The sequence below is a fragment of the Sus scrofa genome, chromosome 14 (assembly GCF_000003025.6).
Source record: "Sus scrofa isolate TJ Tabasco breed Duroc chromosome 14, Sscrofa11.1, whole genome shotgun sequence".
Lineage (NCBI taxonomy): Eukaryota > Metazoa > Chordata > Mammalia > Artiodactyla > Suidae > Sus > Sus scrofa.
In genome coordinates this window covers 72,892,971-72,906,918 of record NC_010456.5, presented here as the reverse complement: position 1 = coordinate 72,906,918, position 13,948 = coordinate 72,892,971, and the positions used below count along the sequence as shown (strand labels likewise).

The window sequence follows — 13,948 nt, the reverse complement described above, 5'->3', positions numbered from 1 at the left end:
ATGGGGCGTGTCCTTTTCCCTCCTGGGAAGGACACACAGGAGGAGAGGACAGCCAGTGACAAATGGGGGCCGAGAGTGAGTCAAGACTAGCCTGCAGTGTCATTGGGTGTGTGGGGAGGGGGGGCGTGCAGGGGAGGAAGCAGGAAGCTCTTGTCTCCATAAGTTGAACCCCAAAAGATGTCCCAATATGAAGATCCAAGGTGCTATGTAGCACAGCTGGTAGCAGCCCAGACCCTGTGGCCTGCAGGCCATGCTGCACGTCCCACAGGCAGAGGGGGAGCCTGGCGCCACCCTGGCCTCCATCTTTGCAGCTGTCCTGGTCCCTTCCCTGACACCTTACAGGAAGCCCTGATCCACCCTCCTCCTTGCTGAGGCCGGAGCTCTGCCTTCCGTGATGGGGTCTCCACACAGGCATCCAGATAAGCTCCCTCGTACGACAGACTGGACAATAACACTCCTCTACTTTGAAACTGCCACTGCCCGGCGTGGACTGTGGAGGAGGGGCTGGGCTCTTGAATACGGCATCCCAGCTCCGCCCCTCCCCAGCTCATCGCCTGACATCCCAGCACCTACTCTTGGTTTCTCTGAAAACACCAGCCACTGTCACTATTCTGTGCCTTTCTGCTATTTCCTTATCTCAAAATCCTATTTATCGCTGGAGTCCTGGTCAAACACCACCTCCTCTATGAAGCCTTTTGCTCTGCCCCCAAACCTGGTGCTGGGTCCTCAGTACAGGTGGGAGCACTGTGCATCTGTAACCTGCAATGCCCACATTCACATCTGCTGGGGATGGCGTCACCTCCGTCCTCTTTAGGCCAAGACTCCAAATTCTGCAAAAGGCCCAGAAACTTTAGCTCCCAACGCAGGGGACCTCCCTCATCCCGACTCCATCAGGATCCTTGAGCCACCGGCAGGGGTGGTGGAACTGGGCTCAGACATGACCATAAGAGACAAGCTGATGCCCCAGGTCTGCCCCAGCCACTGAATTCTGGAAAATCCCTCTTGTGAGGAAAAGCAGAGAAAGGGACAGCCCTTTACTCTGCCTGTTGTGTGTCTGGTCCTGAGTTAAGACTTGATGGCCTTCCTCTATTCCATCTCTGAGACTCCCCTTCAATCCATGTAAGAGGAGGTGTTATTCATGATCACAGGTGAGCAAACTGGGGCTCAGGAAGGCCAGGTGTGACTTCCAAGGTCATGCAGGGCAGGGATGTGGACACAGGTCTTTCATCTTCCAAAATGCGGGTACCCATTCCTCTCGGCCAACCCTAAGCATCAGATGGCTCGTGGTCCACTGCTTCCATTAAACGCCCTCTGCAGGCTGAACACAGGGCAAAGCCCTCTTTTCTGGAGGGCCCTCAGGCCGGTGCTCTATAGGAGTGAAGGGTCAGTGCTCAGCTCAGGGCTGAATCTTTAACTACAGGCATCAGGGAAAAAGAGCCTATCTGGGCTGGTCTGTGCATGCAGTTCTGCTATATGGCCACCAGAGGGAGCCAAAGGACCTCATCAGGCAATTCTGGCTCTAAGGGCACTCTTAGGAGTCCCCGTTGAGGACGCTGCCACTCTTTCCTTGGGAGGACCAGGTCCCCTGCTAACATTCTTAACAACCCAACTGGGCTGACTCAGTTTCAAGGACGCCAGAGTCCCCTGGAGTGGGGGTACAGGTGGGAGATCAGCGTGGGCTTCCCTGAACTATTTGGGGATCTTCCGCTTGTCCTTCTCCCACTTCCCATCTTCCCCTCCGTTTGCCCGCAGGTCTGCCCTCGCCTTCCGGCCTCCCCTGAGGGAGGAAAGGCTGTGTGACCCCGGATTAGCCACTTCCCCTCATCTGCAAAGTGAGATTAGACTGGATGCCTACCCAACCCCTGCTCCTGAGAGGCCCTGAGGAGGGAGAGCCCAGAGCTGAGGAGGAGACAACTGGGTGTGTTGGCAGCTCCAGGGCAAGGCTCCATCAGGGAGGGAGGGTTAGCACTGGGTAACACTGCAGCTCCATTTGTCTCTTCTCTTCCTGTTCCAAAGGACAGCCTGTGATGCTTCCGCAGGGGAGGAGGCTGGGGTGTGCCCCCCACCCCATCTCTGGGCTTCTGTCCGTAACTTCCACTTGAGCTGTGCAGAGCAGCACCTCAGGAGTGAAGGTTTCCGGGCTGATCGAGGTTTGCCTTCAGCCCCGCTGGTTTGTATGTAAAGACACAACCCCACACTCCAGGGAAATCTGGGCCCCTTGGAGCCTCTAAGGAGGCAGCCCTCCTTGTTAGGGTGGCTGACCTCTGACTCCTGCCTCCCCTCTGGGTCAAATCTCTTCATTCTGCAAGTGACCCAGAATCCGTTGATCCTCATCTCAGGGCCTCCCTCACCCCCACCCCTCTCCTGGGCAGGAAGCAGGGGTGCCCCTGGCTGACCCCACCCCCTCAGGCTCATTCCACTCTCATCAGTCTCCTTCTCCAGGGCTTGTCTCCATGGACTCGCCCCAGCCTGACCTCTGAACCGGAGACCGGGCTCATCCTGCACCAGAAGGCATTGACTCTGGACAGCGGGAGAGGTGAAAGAGACAGAGTCATTATCAAGGACTCCAGGGTGGCTGTGGGCAAGGGCGCGAGTTTGCGGGGGTGGGAGGTGTTGCTGGCGCCATCATTACAGGGACGATGACTAGCGCTTTGCCTTGTGACATGTCTTTGCAAGGGAACATCTAGAGGCTCCTTCTTTCCCATTCTCTTCCTTAAAAATTTTCCCATTTAGGAGTTCCCGTTGTGGCGTAGCAGAAACGAATCTGCCTAGGAACCATGAGGTTGCGGGTTCGATCCCTGGCCTCGTTCAGTGGGTTAAGGATCCAGCGTTGCCATGAGGTGTGGTGTAGGTCGCAGATGTGGCTCAGATCTGGCGTTGCTGTGGCTGTGGTGGCTGTGGTGTTGGCCGGTGGCAACAGTTCTGATTAGATCCCTAGCCTGGGAACCTCCACATGCTGTGGGTGTGGCCCTAAAAAGACAAAAAACATTTTTTTTTTTTCCCTTTTAAAGGGCTTAAGTGCAGAATTGCACTGAATTTAGACACTAACTCACTAATGTCTTAGTTGAGGAGGGAGCACCAACTAGGAAGTTTGCCAAAGCCTGAGGGCCCCAATTTATCTCCCCTACCTCTGCCTTCCCTTGTCTTCCCAGCGGGCACTCTGGAGACTCCCCCAGGGGGCTCTCAGCCACCCGATCTGGGCCATCCTGAGCTGGGGAAGTGGGGCTCTGAGTGAGCATTACAGTCTTGCCCCACGTGCACAGAACGCGGATGGTGGCAGCCACTGTGGAACCAGGCCTGTGACTCCCAGGCTGCCTGGCCCACCACCAGGAGGCTGCCTCTTCATTTTTTTTTTTTTTTTTTTCAGGGCCATACCCACGGCACATGGAGGTTCCCAGGCTGGGGGTCGAACTAGAGCTGTAGCCGCCAGCCTATGCCACGGTCAAGCAGGATCCGAGCTGCGTCTGCTCGTGGCTATGCCAGATCCTTAACCCACTGAATGAGGCCAGGGATCAAACCTGCACCCTCATGGATGCGAGTCAGATTTATTTCCACTGCGCCATGATGGGAACTCCAGGAGGCTGGCTCTTTAACCTTGGTGCTAAGACCCGACACCTCCTGATGGCTGGCTGGCCTGGAAGAAGTGGATTCCAGTCTTTGCAGCTAAGAAAGTGCTGGGTGAGCACAGGTGGGAAGAGAGGGGGCTGCCCTGAATGACCTTGAAGGCCGTCCCAGCCCCCACTTTGATGATGCCACTGACTCCAGCAGCCCCTGCCCTCTATTCCGGTCCTGCTTCCAGGTGGGAACACCCATCTTTCCCAGGATGACAGGATGGAAGTGAGCTCTTTGGAGTATAAACCAGTCATGCTTTGTTCTCTCACTCTCTCTTTCTGTCTGTGCCCAGCATGCATAATTCCCAGGCCAGGGAGTGAACCCATACCACAACTGTAGCAGAGCTGCTGCAGTGTCAATGCCAGGTCCTTAACCCACAAAGCCACCAGGGAGCTCCTGTGCTTCGTTCTTTTAATGGATGATTTACTATTTGCTGAATAAGTGGGGCCGGGACTTAGCAAGAAGACTAATCGCGAAGGAAGTGGGGGGCTTCCAGGTCAGCTCCCCAGCTGAGCAAAGGTCAGGCCCCAGAAGCACGGGGAGACAGGGAGACGAAGGGACCTCCCTGACATTGAGGCTCCCCCTGCAGCCCCAGCTCCAGCCGGGGAGGGCCCTGGGCCTGAGCAGCTCTACACAGACTCTTTGTTCTCTGCAGGGGAGAAGTGTGGGGAGTGGAGGGCTGCGGGGAGGCCAGCAGGTGACTCCGGCCATAAGTCTGGACCAGGCCCTTTCCTGGGCTGGGCAGGCTGGGTGGGGTGAGGAGGGCTAATGTCTTTCTCTGCCTGAAAAGTTCCCAGGACTCTCTTCCGGGAGAGAGGCAGCTTACTCCCTCTTCTTGGCCTGCGCCAGCTCCAGGCTGGAGAGGCCAGGGCCACGGAAACGCCAGGTCCTCCGGTAATTAGGGCCGGCAGGAAGTGATCCGGGGAATTACCGGGTCAGGCGCCCCATGGAAGGCCAGGGCTTTGGAAGGGCGGCTGGCTTGTAATCTCGATTTGAGATCGGTTGATTTTGTAGTTAGTTCCAAAAAGAAAAGTCAGCTCTAATTAATCTGTGGACCCAGAGAGCACGGGCTGGGGGCTGGAGACCGGCAGAGCAGGGGGGCACATCAGCTCCCAGGAGGCCTCAGATCCGGGGCTCCTGTCTCAGCTCCCTGATCTGCATTAATTGAAATGGTCTGGATGCCCCCTGCTGGGAATTCATGGCCTGAAAGAAAGTGCAGTCCCGCTGCTGCAGAAGGCTCCTGGGTTTGCAACTTCCACCTGCATGGAGCGTGAGCGGGGCACAGCTGGGGGTGCAGGGAGGTTTCAAGAGGTTTCCTTGCTGCGCTGGAGGGCAGACAGCTGCCTTCTCCGGGCTTTATTGGAGGTCCTGGGACCATGCCTACTCCCTGGGGGGAATCAGTGCCAACAGGCAAAGCACCCCCTTTCATTGGTTCTTGACTAAAATGCACTATTTGCTCCCAGTTCTCTGCCTTAGATGCTTCAGGTCCTGCTCTTAGACAGCCTGGAAGACTCAGAGGAGGGCCCGGATCCAGCCCAGCTCCCTCCTCCTTTCCTTCTAGTGGCGGAGAAGGGGGAAGCTACGGGAAATCATGGCTCCCCCAGGCTCCCGGGACCCAGGCAATAAAGTCATTCAGAACAAGGCTTTGGGACCAGACAGACCCGGCTCCACTGCTTCATAGCTGTGGCCCTTTGGGGATGCACCTCTGTGAACTCGGTTTGCTCATCTGTAAATGCCCGTCTATAAGCCTCCCTGGGCGGTTACAGGATCCAAAGAGATGATGCGAGCAAAGCACACCTGTATGGCCTGGTGTGAAGAGGCCCCCTAAGGTAGATATAGTCACACCAGTTATCATTCTACAGAAGTGTGTCCACACACACGAGGCCTTGCTCTGACTGGGATATGATCCTCCTTTGTACAGGGATGGAGGAGGGGTCAGGAGGTGGAGAACCAGGGCCAAGGTGGGCCGGGTGGATGAGCTTCTGGTCCTCACACCCCCACTCCCTTGCCCATCACATCTCCTTGCCCAGAGCCCCTGTTTCTGGGGAGCCTCCTGGCCTGCAGGGGGAGCAACTGCAATTACAAGCCCAGCTGGCATGAGGTTTTCGCAGCCCGCCTTCGTTGGTCTGAAAATGCATGGCCCGCAGCCCACAGGAGGGGAATGGGTGCTCAGCTCTGGTTCTTTATGCAAACCCCAAGGCTCAGCACCTGGACCGCAACATGCATCAAACGCACCCCCCCAACTGCCAAGATGGGAGCATCGGTTCCGATGGGCTTAGAGATAAGCTCTCCCCAGGTTTTGTGATCCACACACTCTGACAGCACACTCGTCTATCCTCTTGAAAGGGAGCCAAGGTTGTAATGTTTTAAACATTAAATATTGCATCTTGCAACATACTTAAAGTCGACTGGTGTCATAAATTTGGACCAAACGGGTACCACATGGGCGCACAACAATACTCAGTCTAAGCAGCAGGGTTGGGGCAGCACAGGGCCTGCTGGCCACCCTGGGCTGTGATCTCAGGGAGCTGGTGGAGAGGCTGGCCTGATTGGCCTTTGAGGGGATGCCAGGCTGGCACAGCTGTGGGGTGGTGAGGGTGGGTGGAGCTAGTCATTAGCAAACTTCCCCAGGGCAAGTTTGCTGAGAGTTAAATGCCACTTGTTATTAAAAGAAAGGCCTCCCGGCCTGTGTGTGAGCAGCTGAGACGGAGCAATGGAAGCAGATGTGGAGAGTCCATCAGTTACCCTGCGGGTCCCCTCACATCCTGAATACAAGGGACATCCTGTGGCCTTGGTCCCCACTCACTGGCACTTCTGGGGGTGGGGATGGCAGTGGGCAGGAACGAACTCATCTCCTCAGCATCCCCATCATGCTGCCCTTCAGGTTGGTGCCTCCTCCCCAGACCACGTTCCAGGCAGAGAGAAGAGGGGAGGGGAGAGAAAAGGAGACCAAAAGAAAAAAAAAAAAAAAAAAAAAAAAAAGGAGCATGGGGCTAACCCACTGCATTCCAGAGAAACCATGGGGAGGGTGGTCTGGGCACAGTCAGCTTAGCCGGGGTGAAACCCCTGGAGCAGTCATTCATTTCTGCACCGGGACCAGACGACTGGCTTCTGGGGTCGGACCCATGAGACCTAGCTTCCAATCCCAGCATGACTGTTCACCAGCTGTGCAACCTTGGGCGGAGTATTAACCTCTCTGAGCTTCTCATCAGTACAGCGGGGATAATGAGCTCAAAGTACTGGGCCATGATGAGGATGAGTGAGAGAGGGAGTGAATGGACTTGGGCTAAGCCAGAGATGTGAAGTCTGGCTGCCCTTGTCCTTGGGCACCAGAGTCTTCATCTCAGATTTCTTTTTCTCTTTTTTGTCTTTTTGCCTTTTCTAGGGCCACTTCTGAAGCATATGGAGGTTCCCAGGCTAGGGGTCTAATTGAAGCTGTAGCCGCCAGCCTACACCAGAGCCACAGCACCTCGGGATCCGAGCCGCGTCTGCAACCTACACCACAGCTCATGGCAACGCCAGATCCTTAACCCACTGAGCAAGGCCAGGGATCCAACCCGCAACCTCATGGTTCCTAGTTGGATTCATTAACCACTGCGCCACGACAGGAACTCCTTCATCTCAGATTTCTGACAGGAGGCAAACTTCTGCCTGGACACGGTGATCACCAGGGTCAACACGCCCACTATTCAAAAGGGCTTGGGCACTAGGATGGGCGTCCGTAGCCTCCTAGGTGTCATTTGACCTTGAGGAATGACCTCTATGTTCTTGGGGTCTGACTTTGCAATTCACCATCAGTCCCAGTGCATGCCCTCTGTCTCTGATGGACTAGTAGGTTGTGGCTTCAGTGACAACAGGACAAGGGTCCCAGCAGAGTGAGGGCCAGCACAGAGACAGGATGCTGAGACTGTCTAGTGGCTCTAAGACCGCCTGCTGAAGTGACTCAAGGACAGGCTGGGGGAAGAGGAGGCAGCAACCCCTTCCAGAAACCCAGAGAAGCAGTGGGCTGGCAGCATCACAGCATGTCTGGATTCCAGGAGAAGTGGCCGTTGCGGAAGGGCAGGGGGTGGTCCCATAGAGAAAGGAAGGGCGGGGAGCATGAGCTGAGCACGAGGGAGAAGGGCCCTCTCGGTGGGTGATGCTTCTGACAAGCCCCGGATGTGGATGAAGAAGGGCCTGGACAAGGGCTCGAGGAGACAGACTCATGAAGCCAGGGTGGGGCTGCTCCTCTCTAGGAGGGGTAGAGCCCACTCTGTCCTCAGGAAGCTGTAGCTTCCCTGAGCTGAAGGGACTGTAATGCAGGCTTCCAGCTGATACAGAAGCTTCTCTTAAGACACCCTAGACTGATAGTTATCCAACCTCTCCTTAAATACCTCTGGGGACGGGCCGCTCCCTCCTTCTCAAGGTACCCATCAGCCCTTGCTCTACTCTTAGTCAGGCAAAAGAAGTTCATTCTCCCTCCTTGCTTGAACTTCCTCCTGCAGAGCAGGCTTTCCAGGGGTCAGGAGCTGCCCCTCCGTCAGCAAGACCACACTGGTTATCTCTGCAAATGGCAATGCAGCCAGAGCAGGTGATTCCTCCCATCGCCTGAGCCCAGACCTGCCACCCTCGCGGAACCAGGCCCTCCATCGTCTTGACACCCAGCCCCAAGCTGATGCCTCTCCATCCTCGGGGCAACAGACCCCCAACCTCCTTCCTGGATGAACCAGACTTCCAGTTGGCAGGAGGGTGCAGATGCCCGCCACGGTATGGATGCCAGCTACAGGCATCCCCAGGACCCCAGGGGTGGGTGGGGGGGAAACTCTGCCCCCACCCCCCACAGTTTCTTCCCAGCTTGAAAGAGGTGGTCTGGCTGCTAATGGGAAAGCCGACCCTGTGCTGCACCAGGAGGCAGTAAATTCTGTGAATCTGCGTGAGTGGATGGAGACAACCGCAGGGGCTGTAATTCCCACTTCCTGACATGGTACAAACTTTGCGGTTTATGCAGAACTAATGAAAGCCCTCCTGGGTCTTGCTGTTCCCCAACCCCCTCTGCCCCAAGCACCCATAAAACAATGCGGTGACAGCAGCCGCGTGATTATAGAGCATGGGGAATGTGCTTCTCCAGAGAAAGCCTTCCTTTTCCAGAATCCCTTCCCCTTCTTGTCCTGCCTTTCCTTCCTGCCTCTCTTCTTCTCCTGGAAGGTTCCAGAGCCTCCCAGCCAAGGCCTCCAGGCCGGGATGGGCTCCTTATGGCAGGTGCCCCATGGGAAGGATTCAGACCTGGACTTGGGTTCCTACTCTGCCATTTACGGGCCATGACATTTCGAGCAGGCTCAGTTTCCCCATCTGTTAAATAGGAAAAGAATCATTCCAGCCTCCTCGGGGTGTGGGGGGGTGTCTTAGGATTAGATATGATGTAGGTCATGATGAAGGACAGCCTGGAACTATTATTAAAGTGCCAACTATTATTAAATTATTTTTATATTATAGCTACCATAATGACCACTTCTAGGCCTTTGCTCAAATTGTTTCCTTGTCAAAAATGTCATTCCCTTTGAAAGGTACTGGCTGAAGGACCACAATGGTGGATTAAAAATGGCCACAAAGGCTTTGCTACCCTCCCAGATGAGGAAATAGAGGCTGAAGTGTCTCCACTCCACTGACGTGCGAACTTTGGCCATGTGACTTGCTTTGATCAATAGGACTTCAGAAAATGTGATGCAAGGGATTGATTGTTTGCTTTCAGGGCTGCACCATGGCATATGGAAGTTCCCAGGCTAGGGGTCAAGTAGGAGCTGCAGCTGTCAGCCTACACTACAGCCACAGCAACTCGGGATCTGAGTCACACCTGCAACCTACACCACAGCTCATGGTCACACCGGATCCTTAACCCACTGAGTGAGGCCAGGGATCAAACCCGCATCCTCATGGATCCTAGTTGGCTTCATTTCTGCTGAGCCACAATGGGAAACCCCAAGGGATGTTTTTGACAAGCACTTGCGCACTGGGACTTGCCCATTTTGAAAGCTGCCCTGGGCCTGCCACACTGTGAGGAAACCTGCCACCAGGGGCTGAGAGGCCACATGGAGGAGAACAGAGGTACCCAGTCCATAGCCAGCTCCAACTCCGGGCATGGGGATGAGGCCAGCCTGTCCCCCGAGCCTTCCCACCTATCATCTCAGGTGACTGCACGAGTGAGCTCAAAGGGGGCAGCAGAACTCCCAGATGATCAACCCACAATCATGCGAAAGAATTAATCCTTTCAAGACAGTAAGTTAGAGAAGGTTTGTTACACGGCAACAGATGACTGATACACTTACTTATTCACCAGGATTGAGCTCAGAGGTTGTCCTCTCCCAGAAGACTTCCCACACTCCTCCCAAGCTAGAATTAATCTCTCTGCATCCACTTTCCATATCGACCCAGCACTTGGCAATGGTGGCATTTAGCACAGTCTGCCTTTGCCAAGGCTACCTGTGCAGGAATCCTGTCTCTCTGGCCTGTGGGCTGCCAGAGAGCAGGGCTGGACCCCTCCACATTCCCCGCCATGCTCAGCATGGAGCTCTCCCTGGCTCCACCTTACCAGGCTCTCAGGGGACTGGTGAGAACCTGGCCTGGTGGGGGTCACACCCCTGATCTGAGGTCCAGCGGGGCCACTGATTTGCCCAAGACCCATTCTGCTCTGACCTCCTCGTCCCTCAGGTGGAGACAGGAAACCCTGTTGAGTCCACTTCAAAAAGAGTTTTGAGGCTCCCACTGGGTGTGTGTGCAAAAGGGTGCTGGACGACTGAGTCCGGACCCTGAGCACATGATGGTACAGCCTGCCTTGGGTTGTCACTGGGGGGTGGGGTCCACCCCGTGCCCCTTCTTACCTTCCGGCCGTGGTAGCCCTGGATCCCCGGGTCTCCCTGGAGGAATGAGAAGAAGACCATTGGCGGTGGTTTTCTCGCCACGCCCTCACATCACCATTCCTCTTCCTCCCAATGATTCCAACCCTTTGACCTCCACCTCCAGCCATTCCTGGGACAATAACAGACTGTCCAGCTCTTTAGAAGGATGTCCAGCCTTGCAGAGGCAGATGGAGAGGGAGGACACTTGAGTGTCAGTTTTGGTTCTACCCCCGATTCTTTGAGGCCCCTGGACAAGGCACATTCCCCCAGGGCTCGGGCTTCTGCTTTTGTAAAATATTTGGCTGGGATCAGTACTTTCCGGCTTCCCATCCCTAGCGCTGCAGGGACCCAACTTCAAAGGGAGAGTCTGATTTACATCTTGGGCTTCCAGGTAAGGCTTTGAAAGAGACCAAATGACTCTGAAGGCCCTTTCCAGTACTGGCCCCTTTATGAAACATTTTTATTGGGAGGTCGTGACAGCGCCCTGGGCACCAACTTTGAGTCCCCAGTTAGACCATAAGCTCTCTGGAGGGTGGTGTTGCGGCTGCAGCTTCTACACCCTTGAGCCCACAAAAGTGCAATCCTTGCAGGACCAGTCCATTCCCAGGTGGCATTTTGGGAATGAGCCCTCAGGACCCATCTCTCAGCTGAGATCCCTCTTGGCTCCTCACTCGGTACCTTCAGTGCTGCCTGCCCCTCCCTCCTACAGAGTCTTCCACCCATTTGATACACCACCCTGAAGGGCCCTCACCTTTGGTCCAGGAGGCCCAGGTAAGCCCTGCAGAAGCAAGAAAGAAGGTGAGTGGAGATGGATCCCACTGGCAAACAGTGAGGACTGGTTATGCCTACAGTGGAGGCTGGGAGCAGAGTAGTGGTCAGACTTCAATGGGCTCTGGACCTGCTAGAGATTGATCTAGAGGGTCCTGGAAAGGTATCTGAAACCTGCAGAGAGCACATGGGGACAACAGGCCCATGTCCCTCTTTGGAGCCACGTGGGTGTCGTGGGCATCTCTGCTGCGCTTGCCTGCTGGAAAATAGGTCAGTGGCATCATGTGCAATTGACAGTGTGGTTTGGTCCAAATCCCCACCCACCCACCTCCTAACTGGAACCGCTCCCTGGAACGCCAACCTTGCCTGGCAAAGCCTGGGGTTCGCCTTTGGCCCTGCCAGCCTGCAGGGTGCCCTCAGCCAGTGGGGATGTGGCATGGGCTCTGCGGGAACCCAGGGAGAGGCAAGAGAAGGCAGGCTCCAGCGTGGCCCAGCGTGAGTCTGAGACCACAAAACATGGGCTGGAGAAAAACACGATGCCCAATTCTGGCCTGTTTCAGCTGGTTTGAAAACATGCTTTCTAGTTTTGTTTTTTATAAACAACCTAACAAAGAAAACCACCTGGCTGGGGTTCAGTGATCAGGAGCCCAGTGTGTTTAGAGGGGGCCCGTCGGTGAAGGAGGGAATTTTGAACACTTTTCTTGGTTTTCTCAGCTTGATTGGTTTGGTTCCATTCCCTCCTTTCACTTCCCTTCAAGTTTTCCATTTTTCCATCTAGACACCCATGGGAGTGAGATTAACTTCCTTCCCTGGGGTTCTGGGGAGAAGCCATGGAAATATTTAAAATCTGCTATGGGGATCAGGCTGAGCTGGAGAGCTGGCTCCTAGCAAGTTAGGTTTTCACTCTGCTGTACCCCTTTCCAGCCAAGCCAGCTGCCCTGGTTGGCCAGAGCCGTCACCCAACCTAAGGGGACCCTGCACTGAACCTCGGCCTTGGCAGCGGGGGCAGCTGAGGGCCCAGATGTGAAGCTGAATGACCAGGAATGTGGCCGTTCCCTCCAAGACTATTTGGCAGGGGCACCCCGACCCCACAGTTCCACCTTTGGGAATCTATGGCTGTGAGAGCCTCAGAGAAGGGCACAGACATTTATGGTGAAGGATGTCTATGACAGACAGGAACTCATGAACTGCCTTGTTAATAGACCCAGCTGTCCTAAAACCCACATCACGAGAACCCTGACATAGGAAAGGGCACGGTTTATGACATAAAGTAAAAAAGAATAACAGGATACAGACTGATCTATTCTTCAGAACATCACCAACCTGAAAATGCTGATGTGCAGATAAGCCTAAGGAGAAAAATGGAAAGAAGTCTCCAGAAGGTAAATGATGGGGAACTCTGGATATGGGAAAGCAGGCAATTAATGCTTTGTCTATGTTCCAGTTTTTTTCACAATGAACATATGATGCTTTTGTCATAAGAGACAAAAACACCTTTTTTGTTGTTGTTTTTAAAGCCACATAGAAAAAACATTATCAAACAGACCGTGTCTTTAACCCACGCCCTTCCACTGACTGCTGTCGTTAGTCTTTGCTCCTGTGAACCCATTTTCTCCCAAGAAGAAGTTCAGGGGCCTGTCAAATGCTGCCTTGGTGGTTTCTTGCATTAAGTTGGGCTGAGAAAGAGTTGCAGCTTGGCCAGGGCTTGGACACAAACGACACCCTATTGCCTGAGTGTGGTGTTGCCCGGAGGGGTGCCTGTTGGCCTCTCTGGGCCCCTCCTGGAAGTGGTCCCATCCCCAGGCGCCATGCAGGGTCCTCCTGGCAACCAGATGTGTAGCCTGGCTGGAAGGCGGCCCAGGAGTGTGAAAGCCACATCCACCAGCAAAGGCGTGTTCCTTAGAGATGCCAGGGGGCCGGACGCTCCCTTGCTGCCTCCTATAGAAACCACTGCCCCCAACTCGGGTTCTCCTAAGCCCAGGGGTTGGGGGCAGCCATCATCCCAGTGGCCCTGGGAACCTTCTTCCCAAGCTCTTCTCTGCTGAGGCTGGAAGAGGGGAGGTCTGTTAATGGTTTCCTCCCAGAAGGCGATGGCTGGAGAGGAGCACATGGCCCCAGAACCAAAGGGCAACAGGTGGATGGGACAGGGCTGGGCAGCTCCTGCAGGGGCCAGCCATGTCCAGTGGCCTTGCCTATTCAGCTGAGACCCAGGCTCCTGTTGGGTATGTAAGGTTTGGAAGCTTCCAGAGAAATCTAGGGACAAATCTTGAAGGAGAGGAGGCAGTGGAGGGTGGGAGGGGTACTTACAGGCGGCCCCATGGGCCCTGGCAGTCCTGGGTGCCCCAGAGGTCCACTTGGTCCAGGAGGGCCTGGTGGCCCTGGCGGGCCTTGGATGCCAGCCTGGCCCTGTTCACCCTGAGGTTCGCGGAAAGAAGTGTTAGCGAGAGAGGCCTGGGGTGCGGAGCACTTCCCTTCCCCGTGCCATGCACCCAGTGAGGCCCCGTGGGTGCTGGGGGAGGTGGCGGTGGCGTGAGAGTGATGATGCTGCAGTGGTGACTACATGCAGGGGCTGGTGGCAGTGAGGAGAGGCCAAGACATCAGGCCCCAGGAGGAGGGGCTTCCAGAAGGACTTGCTGCACAGCCCTGCTGCGGTGGCGGAGGTAGAGGGGCAGGTGAGATGCCTGCGGCCAGTCTGA

At 55.3% G+C, this 13,948-nt stretch overlaps 1 protein-coding gene across 14 annotated transcripts in view; it reads right to left on the bottom strand.

Annotated features, from left to right (window-relative positions):
- The window catches only part of COL13A1 (collagen type XIII alpha 1 chain), a 166,314-nt gene that overhangs the window by 46,175 nt on the left and 106,191 nt on the right, over positions 1-13,948 (bottom strand). For all 14 annotated transcript variants that reach the window (XM_013990416.2, XM_013990414.2, XM_013990419.2 and 11 more), the window contains 3 exons: positions 13,560-13,667; positions 11,236-11,262; positions 10,467-10,502 (listed from right to left, as the gene is read on the bottom strand). In XM_013990416.2, coding sequence (XP_013845870.2) covers positions 10,467-10,502; positions 11,236-11,262; positions 13,560-13,667 — 171 coding nt within the window. The remainder of the gene's footprint in view (positions 1-10,466; positions 10,503-11,235; positions 11,263-13,559; positions 13,668-13,948) is intronic.